General features: G+C 42.3%; 1 protein-coding gene across 1 annotated transcript in view; it reads left to right on the plus strand.

The window, feature by feature from the left end:
• Positions 1-13882: 13882 nt before the first annotated feature.
• macf1a (microtubule actin crosslinking factor 1a) overlaps positions 13883-26901 on the plus strand; it is a gene marked incomplete at its 3' end in the record, with an annotated part of 224253 nt that continues 211234 nt past the window's right edge. Inside the window, 1 exon segment of the mRNA XM_071521540.1 lies at positions 13883-14105. Within this exon segment, the coding sequence (XP_071377641.1) occupies positions 13883-14105 (223 nt within the window).

Raw genomic sequence — 26901 nt, forward strand, 5'->3', positions numbered from 1 at the left:
CCCTTGGTCTCTCTCTCTCTTTTTAGTGTAGGGAGATGTGTGCAGAAGATATGAAAGTGATCGTAAGGTGGAGTTAATGGGAATGTATTTTTATTGAAAGGATTTCTCAAAGAAACATGATCCATTGAAGAGATATGCAAGTTGAGGTGATCATTTTAAAAAATATTGTTTGACTTAGCTATATTTTTTATTTGTATATTGATAAAACCTATTGACTCTTACATAAGCCAGGTCACAAGAGGAAAAACTTAGAGCAGGGTCAGTTTTAGATCTTAATTCAGTTTAGTTCATTTCAAATCCTAATTGCCCTCTGAGGGAAATGTACACTTATAAATAGGGTTTACAAAAAATCCACACACAATACACACAGATGGTAAAACAATAAAATACAACAAAAACATATCCCTGTACCATATGAACAAGTAGCAGAAGACCAATGCTGGAAAGAGTTATATTTACTTCATGTATTGTATCTATTTATTGTATCCAAAGTGTTTCACCTGTTTAGTCACATGACCTGCTGTGGATTACAGGTAACCTTTATCTCAGCTGTCCTGCATTGCTGGCCTTATCAGTGAACCTGATAAAGCAATAAATTCAGAACACCCCAAACGTTTTTTTTCTTAAACATTGAAAAATTGACAAATAATTGAAACCAAGTCATGCAATGAGTGATCACATATGCTGCAAATCTACAGTTTTTACTTGTAGCATCCCCTTTACATGGGCAGGTTAAATGACTTCTGATGAATGATTAAACAATAATTCTCAAGTTGGAGTTATCATGTAATTCATTGAGCTTTTCCTTTGCTGTAAATGGGAGTAGAACTAGTCGTCGCCATCATCAGTGAACTGGTTGGGCATCCATTAGGAATCCATTTTCTTAACCCGCTGACCTAATTCTAGTAAATGACTCAATGGATTAGTGAGTAAACGCTCCCGAGGGGCGGCTGGACCGCTCCGATGAGAGATGGATATGAATGGATGCTCTTTGACATCTCCGATTCAATTATCAGCGTTTAACTCAAGCTGATGGGATTAGGAGGCTGTGTGCCGCCACAAGATGGAGCTAAGACCACAGATAATAATAAGGGAAGGACAACTCGGCTTTGGGCTTTTGTGAGCTCTTTCCATCAAAATGAAGCAGTTTCTTAGATGTTTTAAAAGCAAACATGTATTTCATCTGTGCTATTTGGTGGACACTTTTACTCATACTCACCTTACAGTACCATAACTCTTTACATCTTAAGCATGTGTGGCCCCAGTGGGAATTGAACCCCTAACCCTGGCAGTGTTAGTACCTTGCTCTACCCATTGAATTACAGTAAGTTTTACATCAGTGGGTTGAGTCAGGGTTGAGTTGGAAAGAGTTTTCTGACACCAGACGTTTCCAAGTTCAATTCCCGCAACTGTCAGCAGTCTATTGTGTCCATCAACAGCCATATTATCCTGTTGAAGTGTCCTAAAGCAGTGGTTCTCAACCTTTACGGCTTGTCATCCCTTAAAACAAAATCCTGCCCACTCCCATCACAGGTGTGAGTTCAACCAAAGAATGATTTTCCCTTTTCAGGTTGTTTCATTTGATTCATTATCAGAGGCCTAGAAGCTGAAACTATTCAGTATTTCACAAGAAAAAAAGCAAAAATTAGAGAAAAATCTGGAAAAAATAGATAATAAATTTGCATGGTAGAAATATATTTCTTTCCTATCTCATAAATCATCTTGCGACCCCCCTCAAAATTATCTGGTGACCCCCTGGAGGGTCCCGACCCCCAGGATGAGAACCAGTGTCCTAGACCTAGACACTGAACCCACTCACTCTGGATTAAAGCATCAGATAAATGCCTAAATTGTTAATGTCAGCCAAACTGAAAGTGAAGGATAATTGAAGTTGCCAGGAACACAGACTTGCCCTTGGGCTGCTTGGCCACAATGAGAGGGAGTCCCCAAATGCTAAATTATATAATACCGAGTTTGATGTCGCAGCTAAAATCAATTCAGTTGGACTACATAGTGGTTTTGACTTCTCTCTGCCTCTGTGTGCTTGTGTGATGATGCCAGAGTTTTTGTTTTTTGTTTTTTTCAGAAAGAGTGACTCATAGCTGTTTGTCTGCATGCAGTCTGCCCTCATTGTCCTAGTTCTCTTCAGAGCTAAATTGACCTTATTAAGTTGAAAATTACAGATGATGGCTGCATTGTAGAACATGATACCTAGACCCGCTGCTCACATTATCACAAGGTTTCAATTGGGTGAATTAGGGTCTGTCTGGGTGCATGGCCTTATTCAATTAGTTGTTTTTATAGGCCAGAGGCACGGCCGCTGCCCAATACATGATAGGACCTGCAGTTTTTATACAGTTATTATGTACTATGACCCTGTTCTCTCTAAAGGCTAATCAATCCAGCATTGTTTAATCATTAACCTATAATGAAACAATCAGAAGGGATTATAGTGAACTTTGCTCCTTGTTTGTCATCACTGAAGTAGAATAAGTTTCATGCGGCCGGTCTGACCATTAGCCGTTTGTTTGATTAAAACGGCAGCAGCAGCCAGCCTCGTTAATCCTGAACTGTCGGCCAGCATTCCCCTGCAGTGTCTGATGGGATGGAGGGACGAAGAGAGAGGGAGAGGGAGGAAGAGAGAGGGAGAGAGAGGGAGAGCAGGTCTGGATTATCCTGCTGTGGGCCTCAGGGCAAGCATGGTCTGTCCCCCCCAGCACTTCCAGTGATCACCATTCGACCCAGTACACTGTGAATCTGCCTAAGGGCGGACTTACTGCACCATTAGGGAAAGATAGGCGACTGCCTTAGAGCGCCCAGCAATAGACTTAAACAACTAATACATGCCTCTTTTTAATCAATTTAGAAGAAATGTATGTATTGAAATATACCCCTCCTCTTATGACAATAGTCATGACGTCCCCTCAGTCAGGATGTACAGCACTGTTCTACTTAAAATAAGATTAAGATTCAGATTGCACTTTATTGATATAACATAAACATAAATATAACACTATAAAAACTATGAAGATAAACATTATAAAATTATGATTTGACTTCAGATGCGACATTGCCACTTGACTTTATGCTCATTTTCCTTGCAGCTGCACCCATTTGCTGCGAGAAAAGAGAACTCTTGCACCTTGTTCAGCTCCAGCTTTATGGTAATGTGGGGTGCAATTGGGGGCCGATACCAGGCTAAAATGTAAGGACTCAGCATCAGTAAAGTGAGCCGATGCCAAGAGATCCAATACCATTTATGTTGTGCGCGCTCCTATGCATTTCAACTGTAACAAACTGCAAGGTTTGAGGTGCAACTCTGAAGAGAGAAGGGGAGAATCTGAAATTGTTAAACATCGGCAACCTAAGCGCTCCTAGATATTTGGTATCGGCGAGTTCTCAGAATAAATTACTGAGTAAATTACTCTTTCAGAAAACAAGGTATTGGTGCACCCCTAAAGGATGGGTTGAAATGGGTGAGGGTTGGGATTCTTGCCTTTGCCCAGGGCCACCAAATCAGTAAATCCACCCCTGCAACTGCAATTATTGAAGATGGCTGAGATAGTATACAATTTACAATTAAGTTACGAATTTATCTACATGCAAACCCTGAGCTTTCGGGGGCCCTTGGTGGTCCGGGGCCCCAGGTTATGAACCCTGCATGTCCTGTTGATAAACCAGACACTAAGGAAGAGGAGGAGGAGGAGGAGGAGGAAGAAGAGGGGGACTGAACTCCACGGTCAGCCCAAACTGAAAAGACTTCTCCCTGCAGACTGGGAGCGGCGGCCCACACTCCTCTGTCACTCCTCTTCTCTCTCCAACTATAATCAATTCAGACGCTTTTTGATTTACTCCCTCTCTCTCTCTCCAGATGTTGAAGAGGGAGAGGAGGAGGAGGAGGATGGGAGGGGGGGTGGAGGAGGATGATGGGGGTAGGGGGGGGGGGGGGGGGGGATTACACACCCAGATTAATACTATCTCATGTGATGTAAAAGCACTGAGCATCACACAACCCAAAGCCAGAGCAGAGCCTCCTCTATGTAATCCTAAAATGTATGTGAATGAGTGGCCGCTGCAAAAATGCCAGTGTGAACGCCCCTTTTTTTTCTCCTTTCCTCCCCAAACAGAATGTGTGTGAGTGTGTATCCCAGTCTGTGGCGTGTATATGAGCGTATGTATGCGCGTGTGCGCGCATCGGCCTGGGTTTGGCGGTGCTGAGCCACGGATGACGCAGGAATACACCCCAAATTTCAATTTCCGCGACACTTAACACGCTCAATAGACATGGGTTAAGTGTCGGACCCGTGAAAACAGCCTATTGAAGAGAGAGAGAGAGAGAGTGTGTGTGTGTGTTTGTGTGTGTGTGAAAGCGGAGGGCTGGTGGGGGTTGAAGGCAAGAGGAGAGAGGAGAAGGGAGAGAGAGAGAGTGGGAGAGAGAGAGAGAGGGAAAGAGAGGAGGAGGAATAGGACAGCCAGCCATTACCATTCAGGATCACGTTGCCTGCTATTCTCCCGTGCCTCATCCCGGCTGTGTATCGGCGGCTGTATCTACATTAGGAGGAAACGTTATAACCCAAAACCCGGTCGGCGGAGCGGAGACATCCGTCCGTCCAGATCCGGAGGAGAGGAGAGGCGACGCGAGGAGCGGCGGCAGCATCCCCGGCCTCCCTCGCTCTGAGCTCGGACACCAGGACCGCTGCTCTCCGGTGAGGTAAGAGGCTCCGGTGCGCTTTGGGAAACACACGCAGCCCGGTCTGTAACCCCGTAACCCTCCATCCTAAACCCCGTGCATATTCAAATGAAGGTGCTGGTGTGGTATCAGGCCCTATCGTGTCGGATAGATGTGTTGTTGTTTTTTTCCCATTATGAAAATGAGCTAAAGTCATGCTATAATAAATCATAGAAGGATACTAAGCAAAACTATCAGTCCCCAATTTGATGTTATGAGAATATTACAGGCTAGTGATTCCATAGGGACACATAGCCTACCAGAAAGTACTATAAGATCACTAAACTCACTACTGAATAGCACAGACTAAGTCTATATAGGAATATTATAGTGATTTCCATTGTATTATATAAGGTTAAACTTAATCCTCCATCCTAAACCATAAATCATGATATTCAAATGATAATATTGATGTAGGATTATGTTCAATAGCATGTTGTCTTATTAGATGCTGACTGTTGCTTGCTGTTAACCTACAGCCTTAACAATAGGCAAACCAATAACATGTTGATCATTGGGTCGTTGTCATTCATTAATGAATCTATAGTAGATGTTGTAAAGGTTGATATCGCTGTGGTACACGGTATAATATTCACCCTGTTCTATTTGTAAGTCCACTGCTCGTGATTCATGTGCTGTAGCGCGCGGGGCTGGGCTGGACACAGCGAGATACGGGAGGGTTTTTGGGTCGTGAGAAGGCTACCAAGGTTCTTCCCACTAATGAGAGACACGACTCGGCATTTTGTTAACACGTACCGCCCGTCACAAATGGATAAATGTAATTAGTTGGTTCTACGAGCCCGGCAGCCCGGGCGGTGTGGACAAAGAGTCCCAGTCTGGCTCCTGCAGCCCTGCCCCGCACAGTGCATCTGTATGTCTGATGTCCACTCATGCAAACACATTCATTCCCCTTCATATCAAACCCACCGCCTCGGTTTTACATAACATAACGCATTTCCCCCAACGCATTGCACACAGACAGACAGAGAGAGAGAGCGAGAGAGAGTCATGCATGCAACTCTGCATTTACAACGGGATTACAACCCGACCCGTTATCTAGTTATTTCGATTTTGTGTGCAGTTACACACACCTGAAGGGAAAGTATTTATTGATCTGTCGATTCACTACAGCCAATTACATCAAGAGACCCACCCCCACCCCCCCACACCCCACCACCACCACCATCATCTCTACGTCCCCATGGGCTCCATTTGCTCAAGCCTCTCCTCTTGCCTCAGCTTTTCTCACACCACCACAGGCTCTCTGTCTGTCTGTCTGTCTGTGTGTGTGTCTGTGTGTCTGTGTGTCTGTCTGGAAAATCTCAGCTATATCATGCAAGGTGGGGGCGAGAAAAAAAAATCAAGATTCAGGCTCCCCCGCCGGTTTGTGCCAGATGGCCAAACGCACATCTCTCCCTCCAGCCTTATGCTTGGAGCTTGAACTACAGGCTAATATTCCATTCAGCCACATACAGATATAAAATGAGACACAAGTAGCCTTTTCATAATTTATGTAGACATTATATTGATGGGGTTACACCTTTAAATTGGTCTCTTACACCCTTTTCCTCTGTAGTGACCATAGACACACACTCCCCCTCCCCCTTACCATGTTACAGTGGAGGAAATCAACATTATGGGACTGTTATAGCAACAATATGTCTCTGATGCTGCTCATAAGCTCGATCAATCAAGGCTGTGATTTGTTTTGCTTTGATGGCTGCCATTATTTTGTCAACAGAAACGGACATTGAATCCAAAAACACAGTAAATCTTTGCTGTTTCTGTTTTAATGATATTCCAATCATCTCTCTGATGCGCAGGCTATCATCGTAAATGTCTGACTGCCACCTGCATCCTCGCTGTGTGTGTGTGTGTGTGTGTGTGTGTGTCTGTCTGTCTAGCCAACAGTCTCTGAATTGGTTTGCTCTTCCCACAGCTCTTTGGTATGCATGGAGCATCTTATCATGAGTGAGAGAAGAAGAGAGAGAAAGAGAGAGAGAGAGAGATTTGCTTTTTTCTGTTTCTTTATGAGGTTAATAGTGGACAGTAGAGCAGTAAATATTGATCAGTGTGAGTGTGTGTGTGTGTGTGTGTGTAAGACGACCAGATGATGACACATGATCACATTATTCTAGTGAAAGCAACGCCATAGACTCCATTCTGGCTGCTTAACTCTTAATTTCTCTCTCTCTCTCTCTCTCTCTCTCTCTCTCTCTCTCTCTCTCTCTCTCGCTCTCTCACTCTCTCCTGTCCTTCATCACTCATTCACCCTCACACACTTTCACAACTGTCAACCCCATCTTTCTCTCTCTCTCTCTCTGTCTCTCTCTCTCTTTCTGTCTTTCAGTATTCCTCTTTCATTCGCTCTCACTCGGTTACAAGTGTCACTCTTCTTTCACTCTCTCTCACTCTCTCTCTCTCTCTCTCCTTCCAGTAATGCTGAGTCGTAGGCTACAGAATGATTGGCCAGCCAGCCGGTGTGTGTATGTGTGTGTGTGTGTGTGTGTGTGTGTGTGTGTGTGTGTGTGTGTGTACATACTTGCATGCATACATGAACGCACACACATGCACACACCGGCTGGCTTGTGTTTCTTTGTGTACGTATGAACGTATGTGTTTCCGTCTATGTGTGAATGTGTACATATATATATATATATACTGTATACTGTATGTGTGTGTGTGTGTGTGTGTGTGTGTGCGGGGGAGCCGAGTCTAGCCGTTCAGTCAGTGTGTTAGTGTTACTCATCATGGCTTTGGGCTGCGTTTTAAGGGGAGCAGGACACACTGCAGAGTCTAAACACACACTCATTCATCCACATACATTACACTCACATCCTACACTTTAGTCTCATTAGATGCAACAGGAGAATAACTTTCATTTCCTACATCACCAATGTAACAAAAGTGTGTGGGGGGGGGGAAAGTGTGCTTAAAATATGCATAGATAATTTATAAGCGCTCGATAAATACGACCCAGGCAGGAAAAGTTAGAGGAAGATCAGACTCATGGAGAAGAGGAAGAGAGTGTTTTCTTTATGAGATGAATTATCAGTTTACATTGGAGGATAAGGGCCGACTCTGCAGTCCTGAGTGGATTGTGTAAATCATATGAGTGAGTCGTATGTTTTTCTGCTCTGGTAACTTTATATGATGTATTATATCAGACGTTAACGCTGCATTATGTCTGTCTGTTGAGCACCGGTGTCAATGAAGCTCCAGCAGCAGCTGTTAATGGTCCAGAGAGCGCTGGAATGCTGTTTTGGAAAGACACAAAGACGTGCAAATGTCTGGTTTCCTCTGTCTCTCTCTCTCTTTCTGAGTGTCTCTCTTTCTGTCTCTGTCTTTATTCCCCTGTCTTTCTTTTTCCCTGTCTTCTTGTCTCTCTGTCTTTCGGTTTCTCTCTTTCTTTCTCTCTCTTTCTGTCAGTCTCTCTTTTTGTCTCTCTCTCTCTTTCTGTCAGTCTCTCTTTCTGTCTCTGTCTTTATTCCCCTGTCTTTCTTTTTCCCTGTCTTCTTGTCTCTCTGTCTTTCGGTTTCTCTCTTTCTTTCTCTCTCTTTCTGTCAGTCTCTCTTTTTGTCTCTCTCTCTCTTTCTGTGTGTCTCTCTTTCTGTCTCTGTCTTTATTCCCCTGTCTTTCTTTTTCCGCGTCTTCTTGTCTCTGTCTTTCGGTTTCTCTCTTTCTTTCTCTCTCTTTCTGTCAGTCTCTCTTTTTGTCTCTCTCTCTCTTTCTGTGTGTCTCTCTTTCTGTCTCTGTCTTTATTCCCCTGTCTGTCTTTTTCCCTGTCTTCCTGTCTCTCTGTCTTTCGGTTTCTCTCTTTCTTTCTCTCTCTTTCTGTCAGTCTCTCTTTTTGTCTCTCTCTCTCTTTCTGTGTGTCTCTCTTTCTGTCTCTGTCTTTATTCCCCTGTCTTTCTTTTTCCCTGTCTTCTTGTCTCTCTGTCTTTCGGTTTCTCTCTTTCTTTCTCTCTCTTTCTGTCAGTCTCTCTTTTTGTCTCTCTCTCTCTTTCTGTGTGTCTCTCTTTCTGTCTCTGTCTTTATTCCCCTGTCTTTCTTTTTCCCTGTCTTCTTGTCTCTCTGTCTTTCGGTTTCTCTCTTTCTTTCTCTCTCTTTCTGTCACTCTCTTTTTGTCTCTCTCTCTCTTTCTGTGTGTCTCTCTTTCTGTCTCTGTCTTTATTCCCCTGTCTTTCTTTTTCCCTGTCTTCTTGTCTCTCTGTCTTTCGGTTTCTCTCTTTCTTTCTCTCTCTTTCTGTCAGTCTCTCTTTTTGTCTCTCTCTCTCTTTCTGTGTGTCTCTCTTTCTGTCTCTGTCTTTATTCCCCTGTCTTTCTTTTTCCCTGTCTTCTTGTCTCTCTGTCTTTCGGTTTCTCTCTTTCTTTCTCTCTCTTTCTGTCAGTCTCTCTTTTTGTCTCTCTCTCTCTTTCTGTGTGTCTCTCTTTCTGTCTCTGTCTTTATTCCTCTGTCTTTCCTTTTCCCTGTCTTCCTGTCTCTCTGTCTTTCGGTTTCTCTCTTTCTTTCTCTCTCTTTCTGTCAGTCTCTCTTTTTGTCTCTCTCTTTCTGTCTTTCTGTTTCTCTTTATGTTTCTCTCTCTCTCTGACTCTTTCTTTCTGTCTGTCTTTCTGTCTCTGACTTTCTGTTTCTCTGTCTTTCTGACTCTCTCTTTCTGTCTCTCTCTCTGTCTTTCTGTCTCTCTCTTTCTGTCTCTCTTTCTGTTTCTTTCTGTTTCTTTCTGTCTCTCTGTCTTTCTGTTTCTGTCTTTCTGTCTCTCTCTCTTTCTGTCTCTTACTATTTCTGTCTTTCTCTTTTTTCTGTCTCTCTTTCTGTCTTTCTGTCTCTCTCTCTTTCTGTCTGTCTCTCTGTATTTCTGTTTCTCTCTCTTTCTGTCTGTCTCTCTGTATTTCCGTTTCTCTCTCTTTCTGTTTTCTCTGTCTCTCTTTCTGTCTCTCTTTGTGTCTTTCTGTTTTCTCTGTCTCTCTTTCTGTCTCTCTCTGTGTCTTTCTGTTTTCTCTGTCTCTCTTTCTTCCTCTGTTGCTTGGATTCTTTGTTGCTACCTCTACATCTCTGTGCACTGTCTCTTTCTCTCTGTCGCTGTATTGCCCTTGCTCTTTTTCTCTCCTTTTGTTGCATGCAACACACACACACACACACACACACACACACACACACACACACACACACACACACACACACACACACACACACACACACTAGTCAGGGTAAGCTGTGGGAACAGTGTGTGTCCATGCAAATCCAGACGGCTGGTTGTGAGTTATGAATCAGGCCAGTCAAGCGTCCAGCATCCCTGCATGGTCTGATTCAACCACTGCACGCTGTCACAGGAAGAGACAGGAGCCAAGAGCCCTGCATGGATGTGTGTGTGTGTGTGTGTGTGTGTGTGTGTGTGTATTTGTGTGTGTGTGTGTGTGTGTGTGTAAACTGTGTTTCATGGCATGTGCACATTTGCCTGCCTATATGTTTGTGTACCTGTATGTGCATGTGTGCAAAAACGGAGCCAAGTAACTGTTCATCTGAGTTTATGCATGTTTGTCTGTCTGTATTTGTGAGGGAAAGAGTATGAGTGAGAAATATTTGTGGGAGATAGGGGGTGAAAGGGGGGGGGGGGGGGTGATCTCATCAGAGAGGAAGTGATCTCACTCTTTCTCACACTCTTTCTCCAGAGTTTCCAGTTGTAGTTTTTTTTTTTTCTTTACAAGACCTCGTTTTCCCTTCAAAGAGCCGTAATGACACAGTGTGGTTTTGAAGCCTCCATTCTGGCTCTATTTATAAAACCGCTAGTTGCAGCGGCACCGAGTCACTGTCAGTGAGCAGCAGGGAAACTGACACACACACACACACACACACACACACAAACACTAATACCAGGATCTCATGTGTACGTCGCTTTGGATAAAAGCGTCTGCCAAATGGGAAATTGTAAATTGTACCAGGAGAGAGACACAGTCCTGTACACACAGACACACAGACTGAGACACACACATGCACCAGAAAACCCGCACAGGATTCTGGGAAGGCTTTAACCTCTTCCTAGTGCCGTTGCCGTGGAGACAGGGATTCAGGAAGTGGGGCTTGCCAGCGGTCTAGCCAGGGGCCGGCCTTGGGAGGAGAGGAGGGGAGGAGGGGAGGAGGATTTTTGGCAGCGCTAACACAGATGGAAATCCTAGCCGTTGTGTTTGATTTACAGATCCTACCGGCCGAACCCCCCCCCCCCCACACCCACACACACACACATACACACACACACCCTCCAACCACTACTGCTGGAGCAACACAGGTCACTTCAGAGTTTAGTCTGCAGGCTCTGCTTTGAACAAAGCCAGATTTGCTGTTCGGCGTTTTCTGTGCTGCGCTCCGCTGTAGCCAACAGGCTGCGTTTGGCAGGCAGCAGAAGTCGGTCAGTAAGCACACACACACACACACACACACACACACACACACACACACACACACACACACAGTTTAGGGGTTAAGCCAGTTGTTCGCCGGGAGGAATTTCTCAGACGTTGGAAAGCAGGAGAACCAACCGTTCCTCTGCTTAACCGTTAGTGAAACACAGACCAGATCACTGTCTGGTGGGTTTGACGGGTTTTATTCCAAAACACTATTCTCCCAGTGTATAAAATACTCCTTCCTGCTGTTGAGTTACATCCCATTGTGCACAACCCATGTCTTTATTGTCAACAGGACTAAACACTGTCTTTAACCTGTTTCCTCACCTTCATCTCCATCCCCCCTTCATGATTTAATTGGTGAAATCAATAAGTAATCATAGCTTTCACCTGGATTCCCCTGCTCAGCGTATTTCATGAAAAGAGCAGGTCACCTTAATGTTTTGTATATCCTTATTGAGGGAAACATATTATTCAAAACATTAAAAAAGCCAAAAGCCATGAAATCGGCAACAACCTAAACATGTTTCCATAATAAATTTTACTTTCATGCCAGCAATCATTTTATTAGAGTAGTCATCACTTTTTCCAAATGGTGTAAATCAAATTTTCTTCTCATTTTCAACCTAATCCTGAGTGGATCATGAACTTGAGATGTCGTGAATTTGAGTCTGGTTTGCAATCTGCTTTATTCTGCCTTGTTTCAAGGAACTAAAATCCTGAAATAAGTGAACCTGCATTAGAAACAAGTGGCATTATCTCACCCCTTTGAGAAAATGTTTCTTTCATTGTTTCTTAACAAGATTTCAAGGCTGAAAATGAGATTAAATGACCGGTCAAGGACTTTTTTTTTTACAGCGTACGTCCTGGAACATTCCTTTTTTAAAAGATTTATTTTAGGCTGTTTTATATATCAGACTGTGAGCCAGATCCAAACCCACGATGCCATGAGCACACAGCAGACACCCACTGACCCGCTGAACTGCCGGGACGCCCCGAGGTGCTGAATATTCCTCAGCCATTTTATTCTCACCAGACGCCCCTGGTGTGCCGAGGTCAGAGGTATTGATCTCTGCTCTGATGGACAGATCAGAGCACCAGCTCCCCAGAGTCTCCTTCCTTTCAGCTGATCACACACACACACACACACACACACACACACACACCTCTGACTTGTGTGCATGCATACGGCAAGCAGTGTTATTCATTTTTCTTCTTTTTTTTTATAATGAATTCCGATGCTTTGGCAATATTTTTCATGTAACCTTCAGGCCAACAAAGCAGAGACTTTTAGAGAGACAGAGTAGCTATATTCCCATTTTACTATGACAAGCAGGGATGAGAGAGAGAGGAAGAAAAAAGAAACAAAAAGAAAGAGGGGCAGAAAGAGAGAGAGTGGTACAGGAAGAGACAGGAGGAAGAGAGACAGACAGTAAGAGAGAAAGTGAGATGAGGAAAGAGAGAAGATGGTTTTCCCCCGTCTCTTGGGTTGAGTCTATCCACTATATTGACTGTTCTTTAAAAATAGAAACACTAGTCAGGCTCTGGGATCACATCTCTCCCTCTCTCTCTCTCTCTCTCTCTCTCTCTCTCTCTCTCTCTCTCTCTCTCGATCTTAACTGTCTTCAGTGTCTCAGCCAAGTCTGATGAACCATCACTATTAATAAATCCCTCTTTTCGTCCTTCCATCCAAGCGCAGCTCCGTCTTTCTTCTATCACAGCTGACATCATCCATAAATCAGTTAATAGGACCCATTGTGCAGAAATCTCAAGTGATGAGCAGCTTCCTTCCGTCTCAGTGAATCAATTTGAAGTTTGTTGCTCAATATTTAAAAATGAGGGATGATTGCACCCTTAAAAATGTTACTATTTTGTATGCAAAGTCATTAGATTCTCTTATAACTGTCGCAATAATCCGTAGTGATCTTTATGTCACATTAAATGTAAAACAACATAAACAGAAAAAAGTAGTAAAAAAAAAGAATTTAGGGACTAGGCACCTTTTTCAGGTAGTATTCAAAGAAAGTAATATATAAGTAGTAGTATATAAAAAAATACAAATTTAAGATCTATTAAATCTATCTATTCACATGGTTCTCTGTTGAAACCGGAGTCATTGCATTGATGGGAAGCTATGCAACTCAGGAATAGAAAAAAACAAACATATACATACTGTATATTATAGGCCAAGGTGTTGTTTCTCATTTTGGGGTGAAACTCCATTCATGTATTCAATGGAAAGTCATTTCACACATTGCCAGTCCTCTAATAATTTTTGGACAGAGCTTACTGTCTTTGCTTTGCCGTCTCTGGGAGTCTGCAGCCTCCTGAACTCTCTGACCTTTGTCTAGACGTGATCACCAGTATAACCCAGTTCTTCCTTCATCTTCCTCCTCCTCCTCCTCCTCCTCCTCCTCCTCTTCCCCATCATTACAGTCATTACCGTTCTGTTGTTACCTAGGCGACTTTCACTTGCTACATGAAACGCTGCATCATTCATGGCCCCCGTGTGATTACACTCTGCCAGCGATGAATTATACAGTGCCTCCACTTTCTCTAACACTCTTTCTCCTCTCTTTCCCCGTACTTCCTCCTCTTCTTTCATCTCTCTCCTCCTGACCTTTTTCCCCCCCTTCCCCCACTGTTCCACATCCCTCTCTCCTCCATCCATCCCTCCTTCCTTCCTTCCTCTCCTCCTTTACCCTCTTCCCCTTCCTCCGCTCTCTCCTCCCTGCAGCCCTCTCCGGTGCGATGGAGTCGTCGGACGAGGAGACGCTGAGCGAGCGCTCCTGCGTCAGCGAGCGCTCCTTCCGCAGCGAGCGCTCGGGGGGGTCGCTGTCCCCGTGCCCGTCGGGACCCCCGGGCCCGGCCGGGGACACGCTGCCCTGGAACCTGTCCAAACACGAGCGGAGGAAGAGGAAGAGCCAGGACTCGGTGCTGGACCCGGCCGAGAGGGCGGTGGTGCGCGTGGCAGGTAAGAGCCAGGAACCAGGAACATCTGACACCAATGATGAAACAGTTTTCTGCCACTGATATTAGGGATGCACACTGGAATGAAATGGATAACAGTAGCCTAGAGGTTAAAGGTCGCTTGTTTGAATCCCCGGACTGACTGGGAAATTTTTTAAATCCCGTCTCAAAACACATTTTTATTCCTTGGCTTTTAACTCAGTATAAGAGTTGCCTTTCTTTTTCTTATGGTCTTATTGCTTTTATTATTTTATTGTCCTTTTGTCTTTTAAACTGGTCTTTGTTTTTATTGTGTTGTTTTTGGTTTTTGCTATTTTGATTGTACAGCACTTTGGTCAACTGTTGTTGTTTTTAAATGTGCTTTATAAATAAATTTGGATTGGATTGGATTGGATTGCAAATACTGTCAAGCTGCCCTTGAGCAAGGCACCAAAATCCCAGCAGTAGAAGACTCTCAGTGGTGAATATGTGTAAAAGTGTGAATGTGAAGCAATGTGTTGCTGAAAAAGAGCAAGCATGCACAGTCCACTTTCCCTGGCTCAGTAAGGGTTAAAATACAAAAAATACAGGGCAATACCAGATTAAAACAGGGTGATGTATCAGAGAATTTAACTTAATACTAAAACCCAGTGCAAAGGGACACGTAACCTGTGAGGAATCAAGGAGAAAAGTTACTTCATTTTTTCCCATTTTTCACACATGGAAAGATGTTAGACCTCTGTGATTAAAAAGGATGATGTTTCAATCATTTGTGTCCAGTGAACTCAAACTGAAGTGAAGTATTTCAATAGTGAAGTAAAGTGTTTATCAGTAATTTGTAACAATTGCTATGAGCCAATTCTTAAAAATTAGTGCTCAGAATTGTTATTGGCACACGTTTCCTTCCTTTTTCTTAGATAAAAAGATAAAAAGGTTAAAAGTCTCAACAGTGTTTCTTTGAGCCCTCCCCTTCTCTCCTCTGCTGCACTGGAAGAGAAGGTGTATATTATTTGTAAAGATCAAAGAAAGATCACATTTTAATCCGCTCCTTCACTTTTTGTCCAGTACACATATAAAAGAAGAATCAGGCAGCAGAGACGCAGCATCTAAAGCCTCCTGTGATTCACCGCTGGCTTCCTGCCCACCTGACAGAGTGAATGTCAGGCTTATAAAAGAAAACATGCTGTATGTCTGAGGGAGAAAGAGTCAAGTTTGAATAGAGGAAACTTGTACATGTGGGGAGCTAACAGAATAGGAAAAGAGTGCTAATGGCTAACAGGTCATATCAACAGTAATGACAGAAAAATATATGTGCACCTGTAGCTCAAAAACAACCAAAATGATTTATAAGACATATTAGATCTTTGATATTCAGAAGACTAATATTCAGTCCTTCTCGAGGTTTCATGCCAACTTTTATCATTAAATGTCTTTTTGTTTTATTGAGCGATATGAGGCATATGTCCACTTTACTGTCATTTGCGTGCCGGCATTTTCTTAGCTACTGATGTTTCAGTGCAGGATTTTCTTCTGGCTGTTATTAGAGGCCCACATCCTAGAAATCGCCCTGTGCTCCGAAACATTGACGGTCAATGAATGTCACGTAAATGAGAGGAAAGTCTGCGTTTTTTTGCATTTTATACTCTTACGGTAAAAAAGATGCCTGGACAAAAACATCTCCGCTGTTTAAACGGTTATCAAACGTCTTAATCATTGTTATTGAGAAATTTGGTGGTTGATAAATGTCAGAAAGATGGGAGAGGAGCATATATAGATAGTAAAATAAATAAAAAATATATATAAATAGATCAAATAAAGTGAAAATTAACAGTACTTCTTAGGGAGGAAGTGGTTGATTCATGGGGTATTAATGGTTGAAATCTTAGAAGCATCTATCTTCTCTATGCAGGTCAGTGCAGGTTACCATATGTCATAAAATCTAAGGGAACATCCCCTTGTAGAGTAACGGATTATTTCTAATGTTAAATGATCCAGAAGATCCTTAATCCAGTGGCTAAAAGTTGGAGAAAAAGTATCCTTCCGTTTTAATAGTATTAATCTTCTAGCCAGAAGAGTCGGAAAAACTATCATTATTTTCTCCTGATTGGAATATCAGATGGAACTACTCCAAATATTGCATCATGCAATGTTTTTTAGTAGTTCATAACAGACATAACACACACATTCCTCTTACAGCTGTCATGCAAATGTAATGCAAATAAGAGAAGAGTGTGCAGCATTATTTTCATGTGTCTCTTTAAATAGCTACTGATCACGGGGGGGGAAATTGGTCTTCACACCTGCCTCCCTCCACACTGAGGTCAAAGGTCAGGGTTAGAGCTGGTAGGGATTCAGCCACATGGACTTCTTCCCCCCTTCAAATGTCTTTCCCTCTCTCTCTCTCTCCTCTCCATCCTGACCCGAGGTAACAGAAGATGGAGGAGAAATGTAGGTTAGTCGGTTCTCTGGAGGAGCCCGGGTTTCCCTGCTCCAGTAATGAGAGGCTGGCAGCAGGCTAATAGCTTTGCCCCCTTTTAGTGAACGGAGGGAAGACTTCCAGCGAGATAATTGAGCCAAATGATGCAAAAAATAAATAAAGTGGGCTTAGTGCTGCACCTCCCATTATCTGAAGCTGTTCCCACCCAAATGGATACAAGCATCATCCATAATTGTGCTGATTGTTTACTGTTTGAGGCTTTTATATCGTGTAAATGCATGTAAGTGGATGGACGTCCGTGGCTGCAGCCTCTTCTGCATTCAGCTGACTCTCTTATCCAGAGCAACATATAATGAATGCACAGTAGAAAAAGCTTAAACACCTAGATCACTGACATTACAATCAACTGACAGCTCCCAGACAGACAGATGTAGCAAATATTCCTATTTCCTCAGAGTAAGAAGTTCTAGTTTTTGTCTTGTGCGGTCATCCCACTGTTTTAGCCTTTTTTGCATCAAATAAAATGATGTTACTGTATAAACTCCTGACTCTGCTGCTATAGTAGAAGCCTACCACTAGGATTATAAATGCTGTTGAATGGGGAGAGATGGGGGTTGGGATGCCGGAGAAGGGAGGAGATGACAGCATAGTAAAAGCCTATTTTACAGACAGGGGAAGAGGATGTAGGTCATTACAGGGCGAGGGGTTTGTGTCATTGCAGAGACGATGAAGTTATCACTGTGTGTGTATTGTGTTTGAATGTGTGTGTGTTAGCTTTTGTAAATGCTTTTTGTGTGTGTGTGTGTTTCCTTATGCTGATGCGTTTTGAAGAAAGCAAGCGATATTCTCATGCATTTCGTACACTGTAAGCATTTCCAGTTGGCTGAGGCTACCGGACCTATTAATCTTTTACAGTCTCTAAGCTTCTGTATCCATTCACAAAAAAAAAAAAAGGCTGTGTAGCCCTTCTGAGATATCTGGGTGTTCGATCAGTGGAATTTACCGCTCCTCTCAGTCCAGTTTTCAGTAAAGTCTCGTCTTTCCTAAATCTGTCTCTATGTTTGGGGAGGAAGATTAGCAGTTTTAGTGAGCCAAGGACTTTATTTTTGGTTCAATTTCATTTACTCCATTTCCACAGCAGCGTGTGTGTGTGTGTGTGTGTGTGTGTGTGTGTGTGTGTGTGTGTGTGTGTGTGTGTGTGTGTGTGTATTTGTTTGTGTGTTAGTGTGAAGAAAGGAAGGGTTACTGTGTATGGAGAGTGTTTGTCTCTCCAGGCATGCAAGCTGTTCCATGGCTATTCCTGCTGATTCCATTACTGCACAGGCACAGAGTTCACACATACACATACACACACACACACACACACACACACACACACACACATGCACACGCACATGCACACACACTATCCATATTGAGCTAGGGATAGCGCTTCAGAAAAAAAGACAAGGATTGATGGAGTGATGTGTGTGGAAGATGATGTACTGACTTGAAACAACGTGAAATTAGCAACATTAGTCATATATGTTGATACATGTGAGTGTGTTTGTGTGTGTTTGTCCGTATGTGTGTGTGAGGGAGAGAAAGGGAGCGAGTGTCAGGAGAGAGAGAGTTTGCATATGGGGGCTGCATGTGTGAATATGTGCATGTGTTTGTGTGAGTGTGTATGTGCAAGAGAGAAAGGAGAGAGAGTTTGTGTGTGTGTATGTGAAAGAATTTCAAATAGGGAGAATCTGAAAGAGAGAAATAGCAGAGAAACAGTGAATGCAGTAGTACTTTAGAGAGAGAGTCTAAACATGTGACAGCTAGCTTAGCGCTAGTTCCATGCTTGTTAGCCGTTAGCGTCTTGACAAACAAGACAACAGCTGCAAGTATCCAAGATGAACACGAAGAAACAAAAAGACACCAAACAAAAAGTTGAGATACATTTTCAAGTTTTGAAAACCTGAATAGCCCGACAGTGAAAAATAAAATAAAATCACTAATAGCTCATTAGGCCTACTACAACTTTACAATTGACATTACTGCTAAAACACACTTATGGTAATATTAATGGTAATGTTAAATCTCCAAAACTGAAATCAAACAATATAATGTTGTAAAATGACAAAACATACCTCATCAGGAAACCAGGGAACTTGAAATTAAGCTTCTACTTACTAGCAAAACACTTCCACAAGCAAGATAAATTTTGAAATTAAAAAAGTAATCTTTCAATGCAACTGCACTTTAAAATAGCTGCAGAAGGAGAATAACTTACAGGCCATGAGCTGGCCTATAAAGGTGACTACTACCACAGGCAACAAGGACCTAATGAAAATCCTGCCGTCTCTTACCAGCATCAGCACATGTAGATGCAAGCACAAAAAGGCAGAAGTCTATTCTTTACTGTTTACGTGTAAAAGACTAATTAGAACCAGATTTGATCAATTATCATGGTTGAGTCTGATTAGAGAGTGGCGGCTTCATCTTTCTGTCCTGTGGTCATCGTTTTAATATGAGATACTCAAAACAAGTTCTGCATACATTAATGCTTCAACAGCAATCATGAATAGTTATGAATAGTTAATAATAGGCCTACATTCATCACCATTACTACTCCACTAGGGTTGGGTGATGACTACCAAATTGGCATATGACGATGTCCACAGTTCTGTCCGTTTTCTGACGGATCAGTGTGGCTCAGTGTTCGCTCTGTAGGTACGTTTTAATCCTCAGTTTTGAGATACAAATAAAGGCTCACCCCCCGATTTACTAAGGCAGGTGCAAACCAGGTAGATTTAAAAATACATTTTATGTCTGCATCTAAATTAAAACATGCTTTCACTGGGCGGTAAATAGTGTGGTTAAATAAGCTGTTTTTCCTTTAGTAAATCAGGTGCAAGGAGCTATTATAATAATTAAAATGAACCCATCCTTCATTTTTGCACTCTCTGGCTGACACTCCTTAAAAAATATATTCATCAGTTCTAAGGATAAATGTTTTGATAAAGTACTCTTGGTTTTTTACTCGCCAAGTTTTTATTGCAATTGGGGGAGTGCTTTAAATCATGATGTTGCGATGTAGAAGCAGACAACATGACAGTAAATATATGTTTGTGGAGCAGTAATGTTGTATGTGAGCCTTAATTTATGAACTGTACAAATCTAAGGCCTGATCTTCTCACTGAATCCACGTGTCCTGACTGCCGGCGGCTGTGATGAGGTAAATGTGAATGATCTCATATGATGCGATTTTAATGAGCAGATTGTGAGACAAATGGCTAAATCTTTCCACTCTTCTTTTTTGTAGCGTTTCGGACATGTGGCTCCCTCACGGTCGTGAAGCAGAAATTCACAGCTGTGCTGGTGTTTTGATGCCAAGGGTTGTGTGTGTGTGTGTGTGTGTGTTTGTGTGTGCGTGTGTGTGTGTTGTGGGCGGGGGTGTAGATGAGACAGATTGTGTTTTACTTTGATTGAGACTTGATACTGAGTGACAGACAGTGATCAGAGAGAGGAAGGGCTTGTGATTTGAAAATGAGAGAGACATCATAATTATAATACACTTCATTTATATTGCATTTATCTAATTGCAGAGTTTACAAAGTTGCAGATTTTGCAAAGTGCTTCACAGGAAGGCATAAAAACAAGAAGAGTAACATACATAATGAGGAGATAAAAATAAGAAACTCAATCTAGAGACAATAGGCTAAAAGAAGAATAAATACGTAAAATGACATGAGATATAAAAAAACAACAACATAAGAAACACATTATTCAAAGTGGGCAAGATTTTAAAAAATTACATAAAAACAAGTCTATAAAATTGAGAGAGAGACAGAAACAGAGAGAGAGAGAAAGAGAGAGAGAGAGTGTCTGACTGCCTTTGACTTGAAAATATATGCCAGTGATAAAAGAGAGAGAAACAGAGAGAGTTAGAGATAGAGAGGTTCCCTGCTCCTTTTGGAGTCAGACTTGTTCATCTGGAGATCTGACCAAGTTAACGTTGGCGTCGTCACAAACCACCTTGGGGTTTTACACAAATGGCACCTTGCTGACGCTGCCAATATGTTGCAGAGTGAAGTTTCCCTCTCAAACAGCGCCAGGTCTTCTCCGTCTCTGTCTTCTCTGCCTGTTTAGAAGCAGCGCTGTCTCTGTCTGTGCTGTTTAGTCTGGTGCAGGTTGTTTTGACCCAAAGTTAAGTATTACTGTAAATATGAAGCAGTCTAAAATTAGATATACAACACAGCAAGTGACACATAGACAAATTGATTCATAACTCTAAATTAAATCAAATTATGTTACTTTTTATAGTATACCAGGTAACCTAAATCCTAGACTGGATCCTCTTTATTTTAGACATTAGACACTTAGGCACATTAGAGGTCATTTCATATCAAAAACAGCATGGATCTAAATACGTGTATTTGTTTTTTCTCTTTTCTCGTTGGGTGTAATTGGCCCTCCAGGACTTTGGCAAAGCCTGACTAGAAGAGCAGGAGTCTCTCTGTTGTGGCAACGCTGGCAGATTTGCTCTGTCAGCATGGAGTGATTCAACACAGGCTAACAACACTGCTAACATGCAGTGTCCCTGGGCCTGGTCAATGCTCACTCTAGCATGCAAGGCTATTGTGATGATTACATTTTGCATAATATGCACTATGTGTTTACATTGACCCCGATTCCATTCAGTCAGAGAGTGGAATGTGGAAAATGAATATATTAGCAGGTTGCCACATGGTTTACAAATACACTTGTTCTCATAATATCCAGAGTCACTAACAATGAGTGTAACAGCAGAATAAGCTGAAGTTCACTGACAAATTTATAAGCAACCAGTAGTAAGGAGTGCAGGGTGAGAAAATAGATGTTACAGATATTCCCTGTTTCCCTGATTCTCCCAAAAACATTTATTTATGTTTGAGAAGGGAGAGAAATGAGAGCCAGGGAGAAAAGATGCTTTCTTACACGTATTGGAGGAAGAGAGGGAAAAATGTTGTGTGAAGAGATGAGATTTGAATTCACACTGGAGGATAAGCAGAGACTCTGCTGCCTCGACTAGACTGTTAGTCTGCCTCTCTGAACTGCTGTTGAGCATGAATGTCAATGAAACCCCCAACAGCAGCTGGTTTTTCCATCTACAGTATGTAAATGACAGTTGCAGTGGTTACCTCATGATTTGAACATTAGGATTGAATTCTGGAAGATCTGTAAGCAGAGACGTTGAATTAGAGGGAATATGGACATTCGTAGTATCTCATTGTATGTTGTATATGTGTGACAATGTGATTTTGTGTGTGTAGTTTAGTTTAATTTGGTTATTTGCATTGTGATAAACAGAGGGGAACTGGTAAAACAAAGAAAAATACAGACAGAACAGGAAAAATATGCAAATTTGTGCAGGTGACATTTAAAAAAACCCATGGGGATTATAAAAAAAAAATCTTTCACATCAAAACAAAGTAAAGAAAAAAAACTACTCAAGATGACAAGCAACTGAATTGGACACGAAAGTCACATCACACACAAAGTATGTGTGTGATGTGCTGTATGTGTGTGTGTTTGTGTGTGTGTGTGTGTTTGTGTGTGTGTGTGTGTGTGTGTGCGAGAATGCAGCAGTGACGGTGGTAATTTATGCATGTGCGCGTCAGGACCCCAGACGTCTGCCTGCATGTAACTGAGGCGTCCGCATTCCTGCCTGCCTCAGCTCTCGCTCTCTCTCTCTCTCTCTCTCTCTCCCTCCAACATTTTTCTCCAGGCAGCTGAATGGACGCCTCGGCCCGGGGCCCAGGCTATTCCCCTGTTACCATGACGACGTGGTCTCCTCCGTTTCCATGGTTATAAAAGACTAGGAAAAGCAATGGGGGGGGCAGAAACTGACAGTACATATAAAAGGGAAGCAAAACAAATAGTGAAGCAAGAGGGGAAAGAGAGAGAGAGCGTCAGAATTTTAATTTGGAGTGGAAGAAAAGAGGAAAGAGAGTTTGCAAAGGAATGGAGAGAGAGAAAGGCGAATGATCGACTCAGTGTAAAGGGTAATGAGGAATGAGAGAAAAGAGAGAGAGAGGGAGAGAGAGAGCGTTATGGGGAAATAGAGGGAGTGGAGGAGTGAAAAGAGGGCAAAGTTCAAAGGGGAGGAAGAGGTTTAGAGGGGAAGAAATGATGACTTGTAACAAGAGGCAGGGGAGAGGGAGGTAAGCATACAAAACAGACAGAAGAAGAAAGAAAGAGAAAGATTAGGAGAGAAAGAAAAAGATTGAGAGAGAAATAAAAAAAGATTGGGCAAGAGAAACACTGAAATTGAGCTAAACTGAGGGAGAGTTTGAAAGAGAGATAGATAAAAACAGACAGTGGGAGGGAGTGAAAGATAGTGAGATTAAAAGAGTGATGAAAAGAGAAAGATTGAGAATGAAAGAAACATTGACATGGATACATTATGAGGGACCTAGGTTGACTGAAAGGGAGAGAGAGAGACTGAGACATACTAGATAAAAAGAGAGACAGATTGAGAGACAGAATGAGAGAAAGACTGAGAGAGAGAAAGTGAGATAAGGAAAAACTGAGGGAGATAGATGGAAAGAGAGGGAAAACCTTGAAAGAGGTAGAAAAAGAGGGAGCACAGGGAAACTGGAATTCCCCAGTTTAAGTAAATTATGTCGACTATTTTACAGTAATAAACCATATTAACAGAAGATCTAAAGACAAACTTCAAAAGGTGATGGTAACACAAGGCCAACAGGTTACACACCAGAGTGACTGATGATAGATCTTTATTTAATATGGATAGATCTAATCTAAATCAAATGCAATATACTGTAGTTGTTAATAAATTGAATCCAAGTGAGATATTAGTGTTATTCTGCATAGTTATTTACGGATACATTTAATCCAAGTCTGATACTAGAGTTATAGTTGAATCCAGTTCACACCCTGTACATGTTCTCTTCAGGTTTAAAGGCCCTACTTGTAACTGCAGTACAGCGCCCCCTGCTGAAATGCTGCCACCCCACCCCTGGCTTTGTTTATGTGTTGATTTACTGGATTGAAGACTTCTCACACTGACTGCCTGAGCTCTTGATCTTGAGTCTTTTTTTTTTTTTTTTTTTACATGTACAGTATTGTAAAAAAAAAAAAAAAGTAGCTGTAAAAGGTTTAATTACATTGGCGATGCATGTGATCGCTGAATTAAAACTGTATTTGAAGTTACAGTTGGCTGTGAAAGTTGAAAATATGAGAGTCAAAACGCCAAGAATCCTAAAATACCTAAAATTACCGAAAATGGTTATGGCCGAATAAACACATTCTTACAGTAATCCAAGTCACACACTCACAATAGGTTTCATTCAATCTACTGTTCTCTCCTGCACTTTAAGGCACTTAGCTACTTATAGGCTGTAAATCAATATAATAAAAATGTAGTAGAGTCTAATAGGATCCCATTGGTTGGTGATAGAAATGACTTCAGAGTGGTGATACACAAGGCACTTATTGGCCATTTTGTAGATGGGCAATGCTCCCTGCAACAGATGTTACATTTTCCTACGTGATCAAAGCAACAATGCTGAAGCAACTGGGCCCTCTTGACCTCTACAGTTGCTCAAAAAGTTGCCCTATAAATCCCTGCATTCAGTGTGGCACAGCAACAAGATGCTGTGCGTTGTGAGATGTTTTCTGTGTGTTGCAAGATGCTTTTTGGGTGTTGCGAGATGTTCTCTGTGTGTTGTGAGATGTTCTCTGGGTGTTGTGAGATGTTTTCTGTGTGTTGGGAGATGTTCTCTGGGTGTTGTGAGATGTTTTCTGTGTGTTGTGAGATGTTTTCTGTGTGTTGTGAGATGTTCTCTGGGTGTTGTGAGATGTTTTCTGGGTGTTGCGAGATGTTTTCTGTGTGTTGTGAGATGTTTTCTATGTGTTGTGAGATGTTTTCTGTGTGTTGTGAGATGTTCTCTGGGTGTTGTGAGATGTTTTCTGGGTGATGTGTGTGTAGATTTTCATGCTTTAAAGTTGAAGTTAAGAGGCGTACTGTAGTGCAGCTCTTGTTAGGCGTTGGTCATGTTGACGTGTTGTTTAGTTGAGGCTGTCTGCCCTTTTGGCTCAGAAACCACATTCATTATGCAGCTGGACTCAGCAGGACAGCACACACACACACACACACACACACACACACACACACACACACACACACACACACACACACACACACATACACACACATACACACACAAGCATGCATGCACACATACAGTATATACACATGCATAAACAAACACACACCACAGACAGAAACAGAGTGAGAGGGAGATAGACAGACAGTGAGAGGAGAAAGCGATGACTCAATCTGCTTTCATTATGTTTTATCGGCCTCGCATCTACACACTCACACTCACAAACAAACAAACAAACACACACACACACACACACACACACACACACACACACACACACACACACACACACACACAGGGTAAGTTAGAGCGATTTGACTCACATTCCATTCATTAAGAAAGACAGAAAGAGAGAATCAAAAGGAAGGATGTGAAAGAAAGAAAGAAAGAAAGAAAGAAAGAGTCAGGGTCAGAGAGTTTACTGTAGTGTCCATTCTAACCACTAGGTGGAGATATAAGGGTTTCAGATAGACACCTAAGTGTTTTCCCTTTTTCTCAGATGGACAAGATCAATAAGCTTTGTTTATCTTTATGCCTGCTATCTAATGATAGCTGATATGAGTTCTGCTTTAACTGGAATACTATGTTAAATGTGTATATACAGTGTAAGTTGTAATGTTTTCCTGGAACAGTGATTGAGTTATTTCATGTACTGCACTGTCATGTGAATGTGATGTCACTGAGACCTTGAGACCAGGGTCGTACTAGCCTCTTTCTTGTGTGCTTGTGTGTGTGCTTGTGTGTGTGCTTGTGTGTGTGTGTGTGTGGGAGAGAGAGAGAGAGAGACTGTGTGTGTGTCAGGGGTCAGAGGACAGTGGACGGACAATAAACATCCGCTGCCTGTTTTGCTTTCATTTCCGAAATACTAGAGCCCTTACTGCCATTGGACACAGTGTATGAGCATGCGTGTGTGTGTGTGTCTGTGTGTGTGTGTGTGTGTGTGTGTGTGTGTGTGTGTGCATGCCTGTGTACATGCGCCAAATTTGGATTCCCGCAAGGCCTCTGTTTGTATTCTCTTTGGAGTGTGGTTAATGTTCGGTGTGTTTGTGCTGTAATGAGAGCCGGGCGGTGAGGGGCGAGTCGGGGTGAACAGACACAAACAGGACAGTGACAACAACAAAAGACAGAATGAGAGAACGGAGGGAAAGGAAGTGGCTCTCTGTGTGAAGTTCATCTTAATAATTCAGCCTTGGAGTCTCTGCATTTTCCTTCACTTGTTCTCTCGCTTTCTATTTCTTTTAAAAGGTTACGTGTAGCATTTTTAAACACCAGTATATCATTGTGAAATTAATTGTGATATCTTGGTATAATTACCGTAAACAAATGAAATCATGGTGGAGACGATTGGAAGCGTGTATCTCACACTAGTGTATTGTTAGTGCTAGTGTTTCTAAAAATGAAGACTACGTTTCCCATAAACCCTGTTGCTTCCTGTCACAGCAAAGATATTTGCTTCTTCAATCAAAAGTTTTCTCTTCTGCTTTTACTGAAGAGGATCAACATGTTGAAAGTGATCTTTCCATCGGCCTTTCCCTCCTTCCACCATCTGCTGTTGCCAGAAACTCTAAAAGCTTTAGCTCTGTTTGCTCTGGAAGAACAGAACCTCTTCCTGTTTCGTGCCGTAAAGCAATCCAGCAGATTTCCCGCCAAATCCGACCCGGTGGCTCACAATGTAAAATGCAGAGTAGAGGCTGACAGTCTTGTCAGCAATGGTCTCGTTTGTTTACGGTAAACATACTAATGCCACAAATTGAATATTGTAATGATTTATTGATGCTACATATAGCACCTTTAATGCTCCTTTTGTTAATTATTTGTAGGGAGTTTCTGCTTTAATTAGGTGGCATGTGATGGAGAGGTACAGGCAGGATGGGAGAGAGAGAGAGGGCAAGACATGCGGATGTCGTGATCGGGACTTGAACCCGTGACATCATGACTATGTGCTGTTCACCCTGCTGGTGGAGTCGCCAGGACACTGACACTCTCTCTTCTCTCTTTTTCCCTTTCACCTCTTTCTTTTGCTTTATTTTGTTAGTTGAAGGAGGCAGTTTTGACGTTGTCTGCTTCTGTTCTGTGTGTGCGTGTGGATGATGATACACAGCTAATGCCAGATCAGCTACAGAGGCAGTGACCTAAACACTTTAGACACCGCCAACATTATATAAGCGCACGCACATACACACACACACACACACACACACACACACTAGAGGCTACACAGACACATTCAATCAGACAGAGAG

This window comes from Centroberyx affinis, unplaced genomic scaffold (assembly GCF_046629955.1).
Source record: "Centroberyx affinis isolate AG114_WGS23_722 - 3 ecotype Tasmania unplaced genomic scaffold, CSIRO-AGI_Caff_v1 ptg000895l_1, whole genome shotgun sequence".
In the NCBI taxonomy this organism is placed as follows: Eukaryota; Metazoa; Chordata; class Actinopteri; order Beryciformes; family Berycidae; genus Centroberyx; species Centroberyx affinis.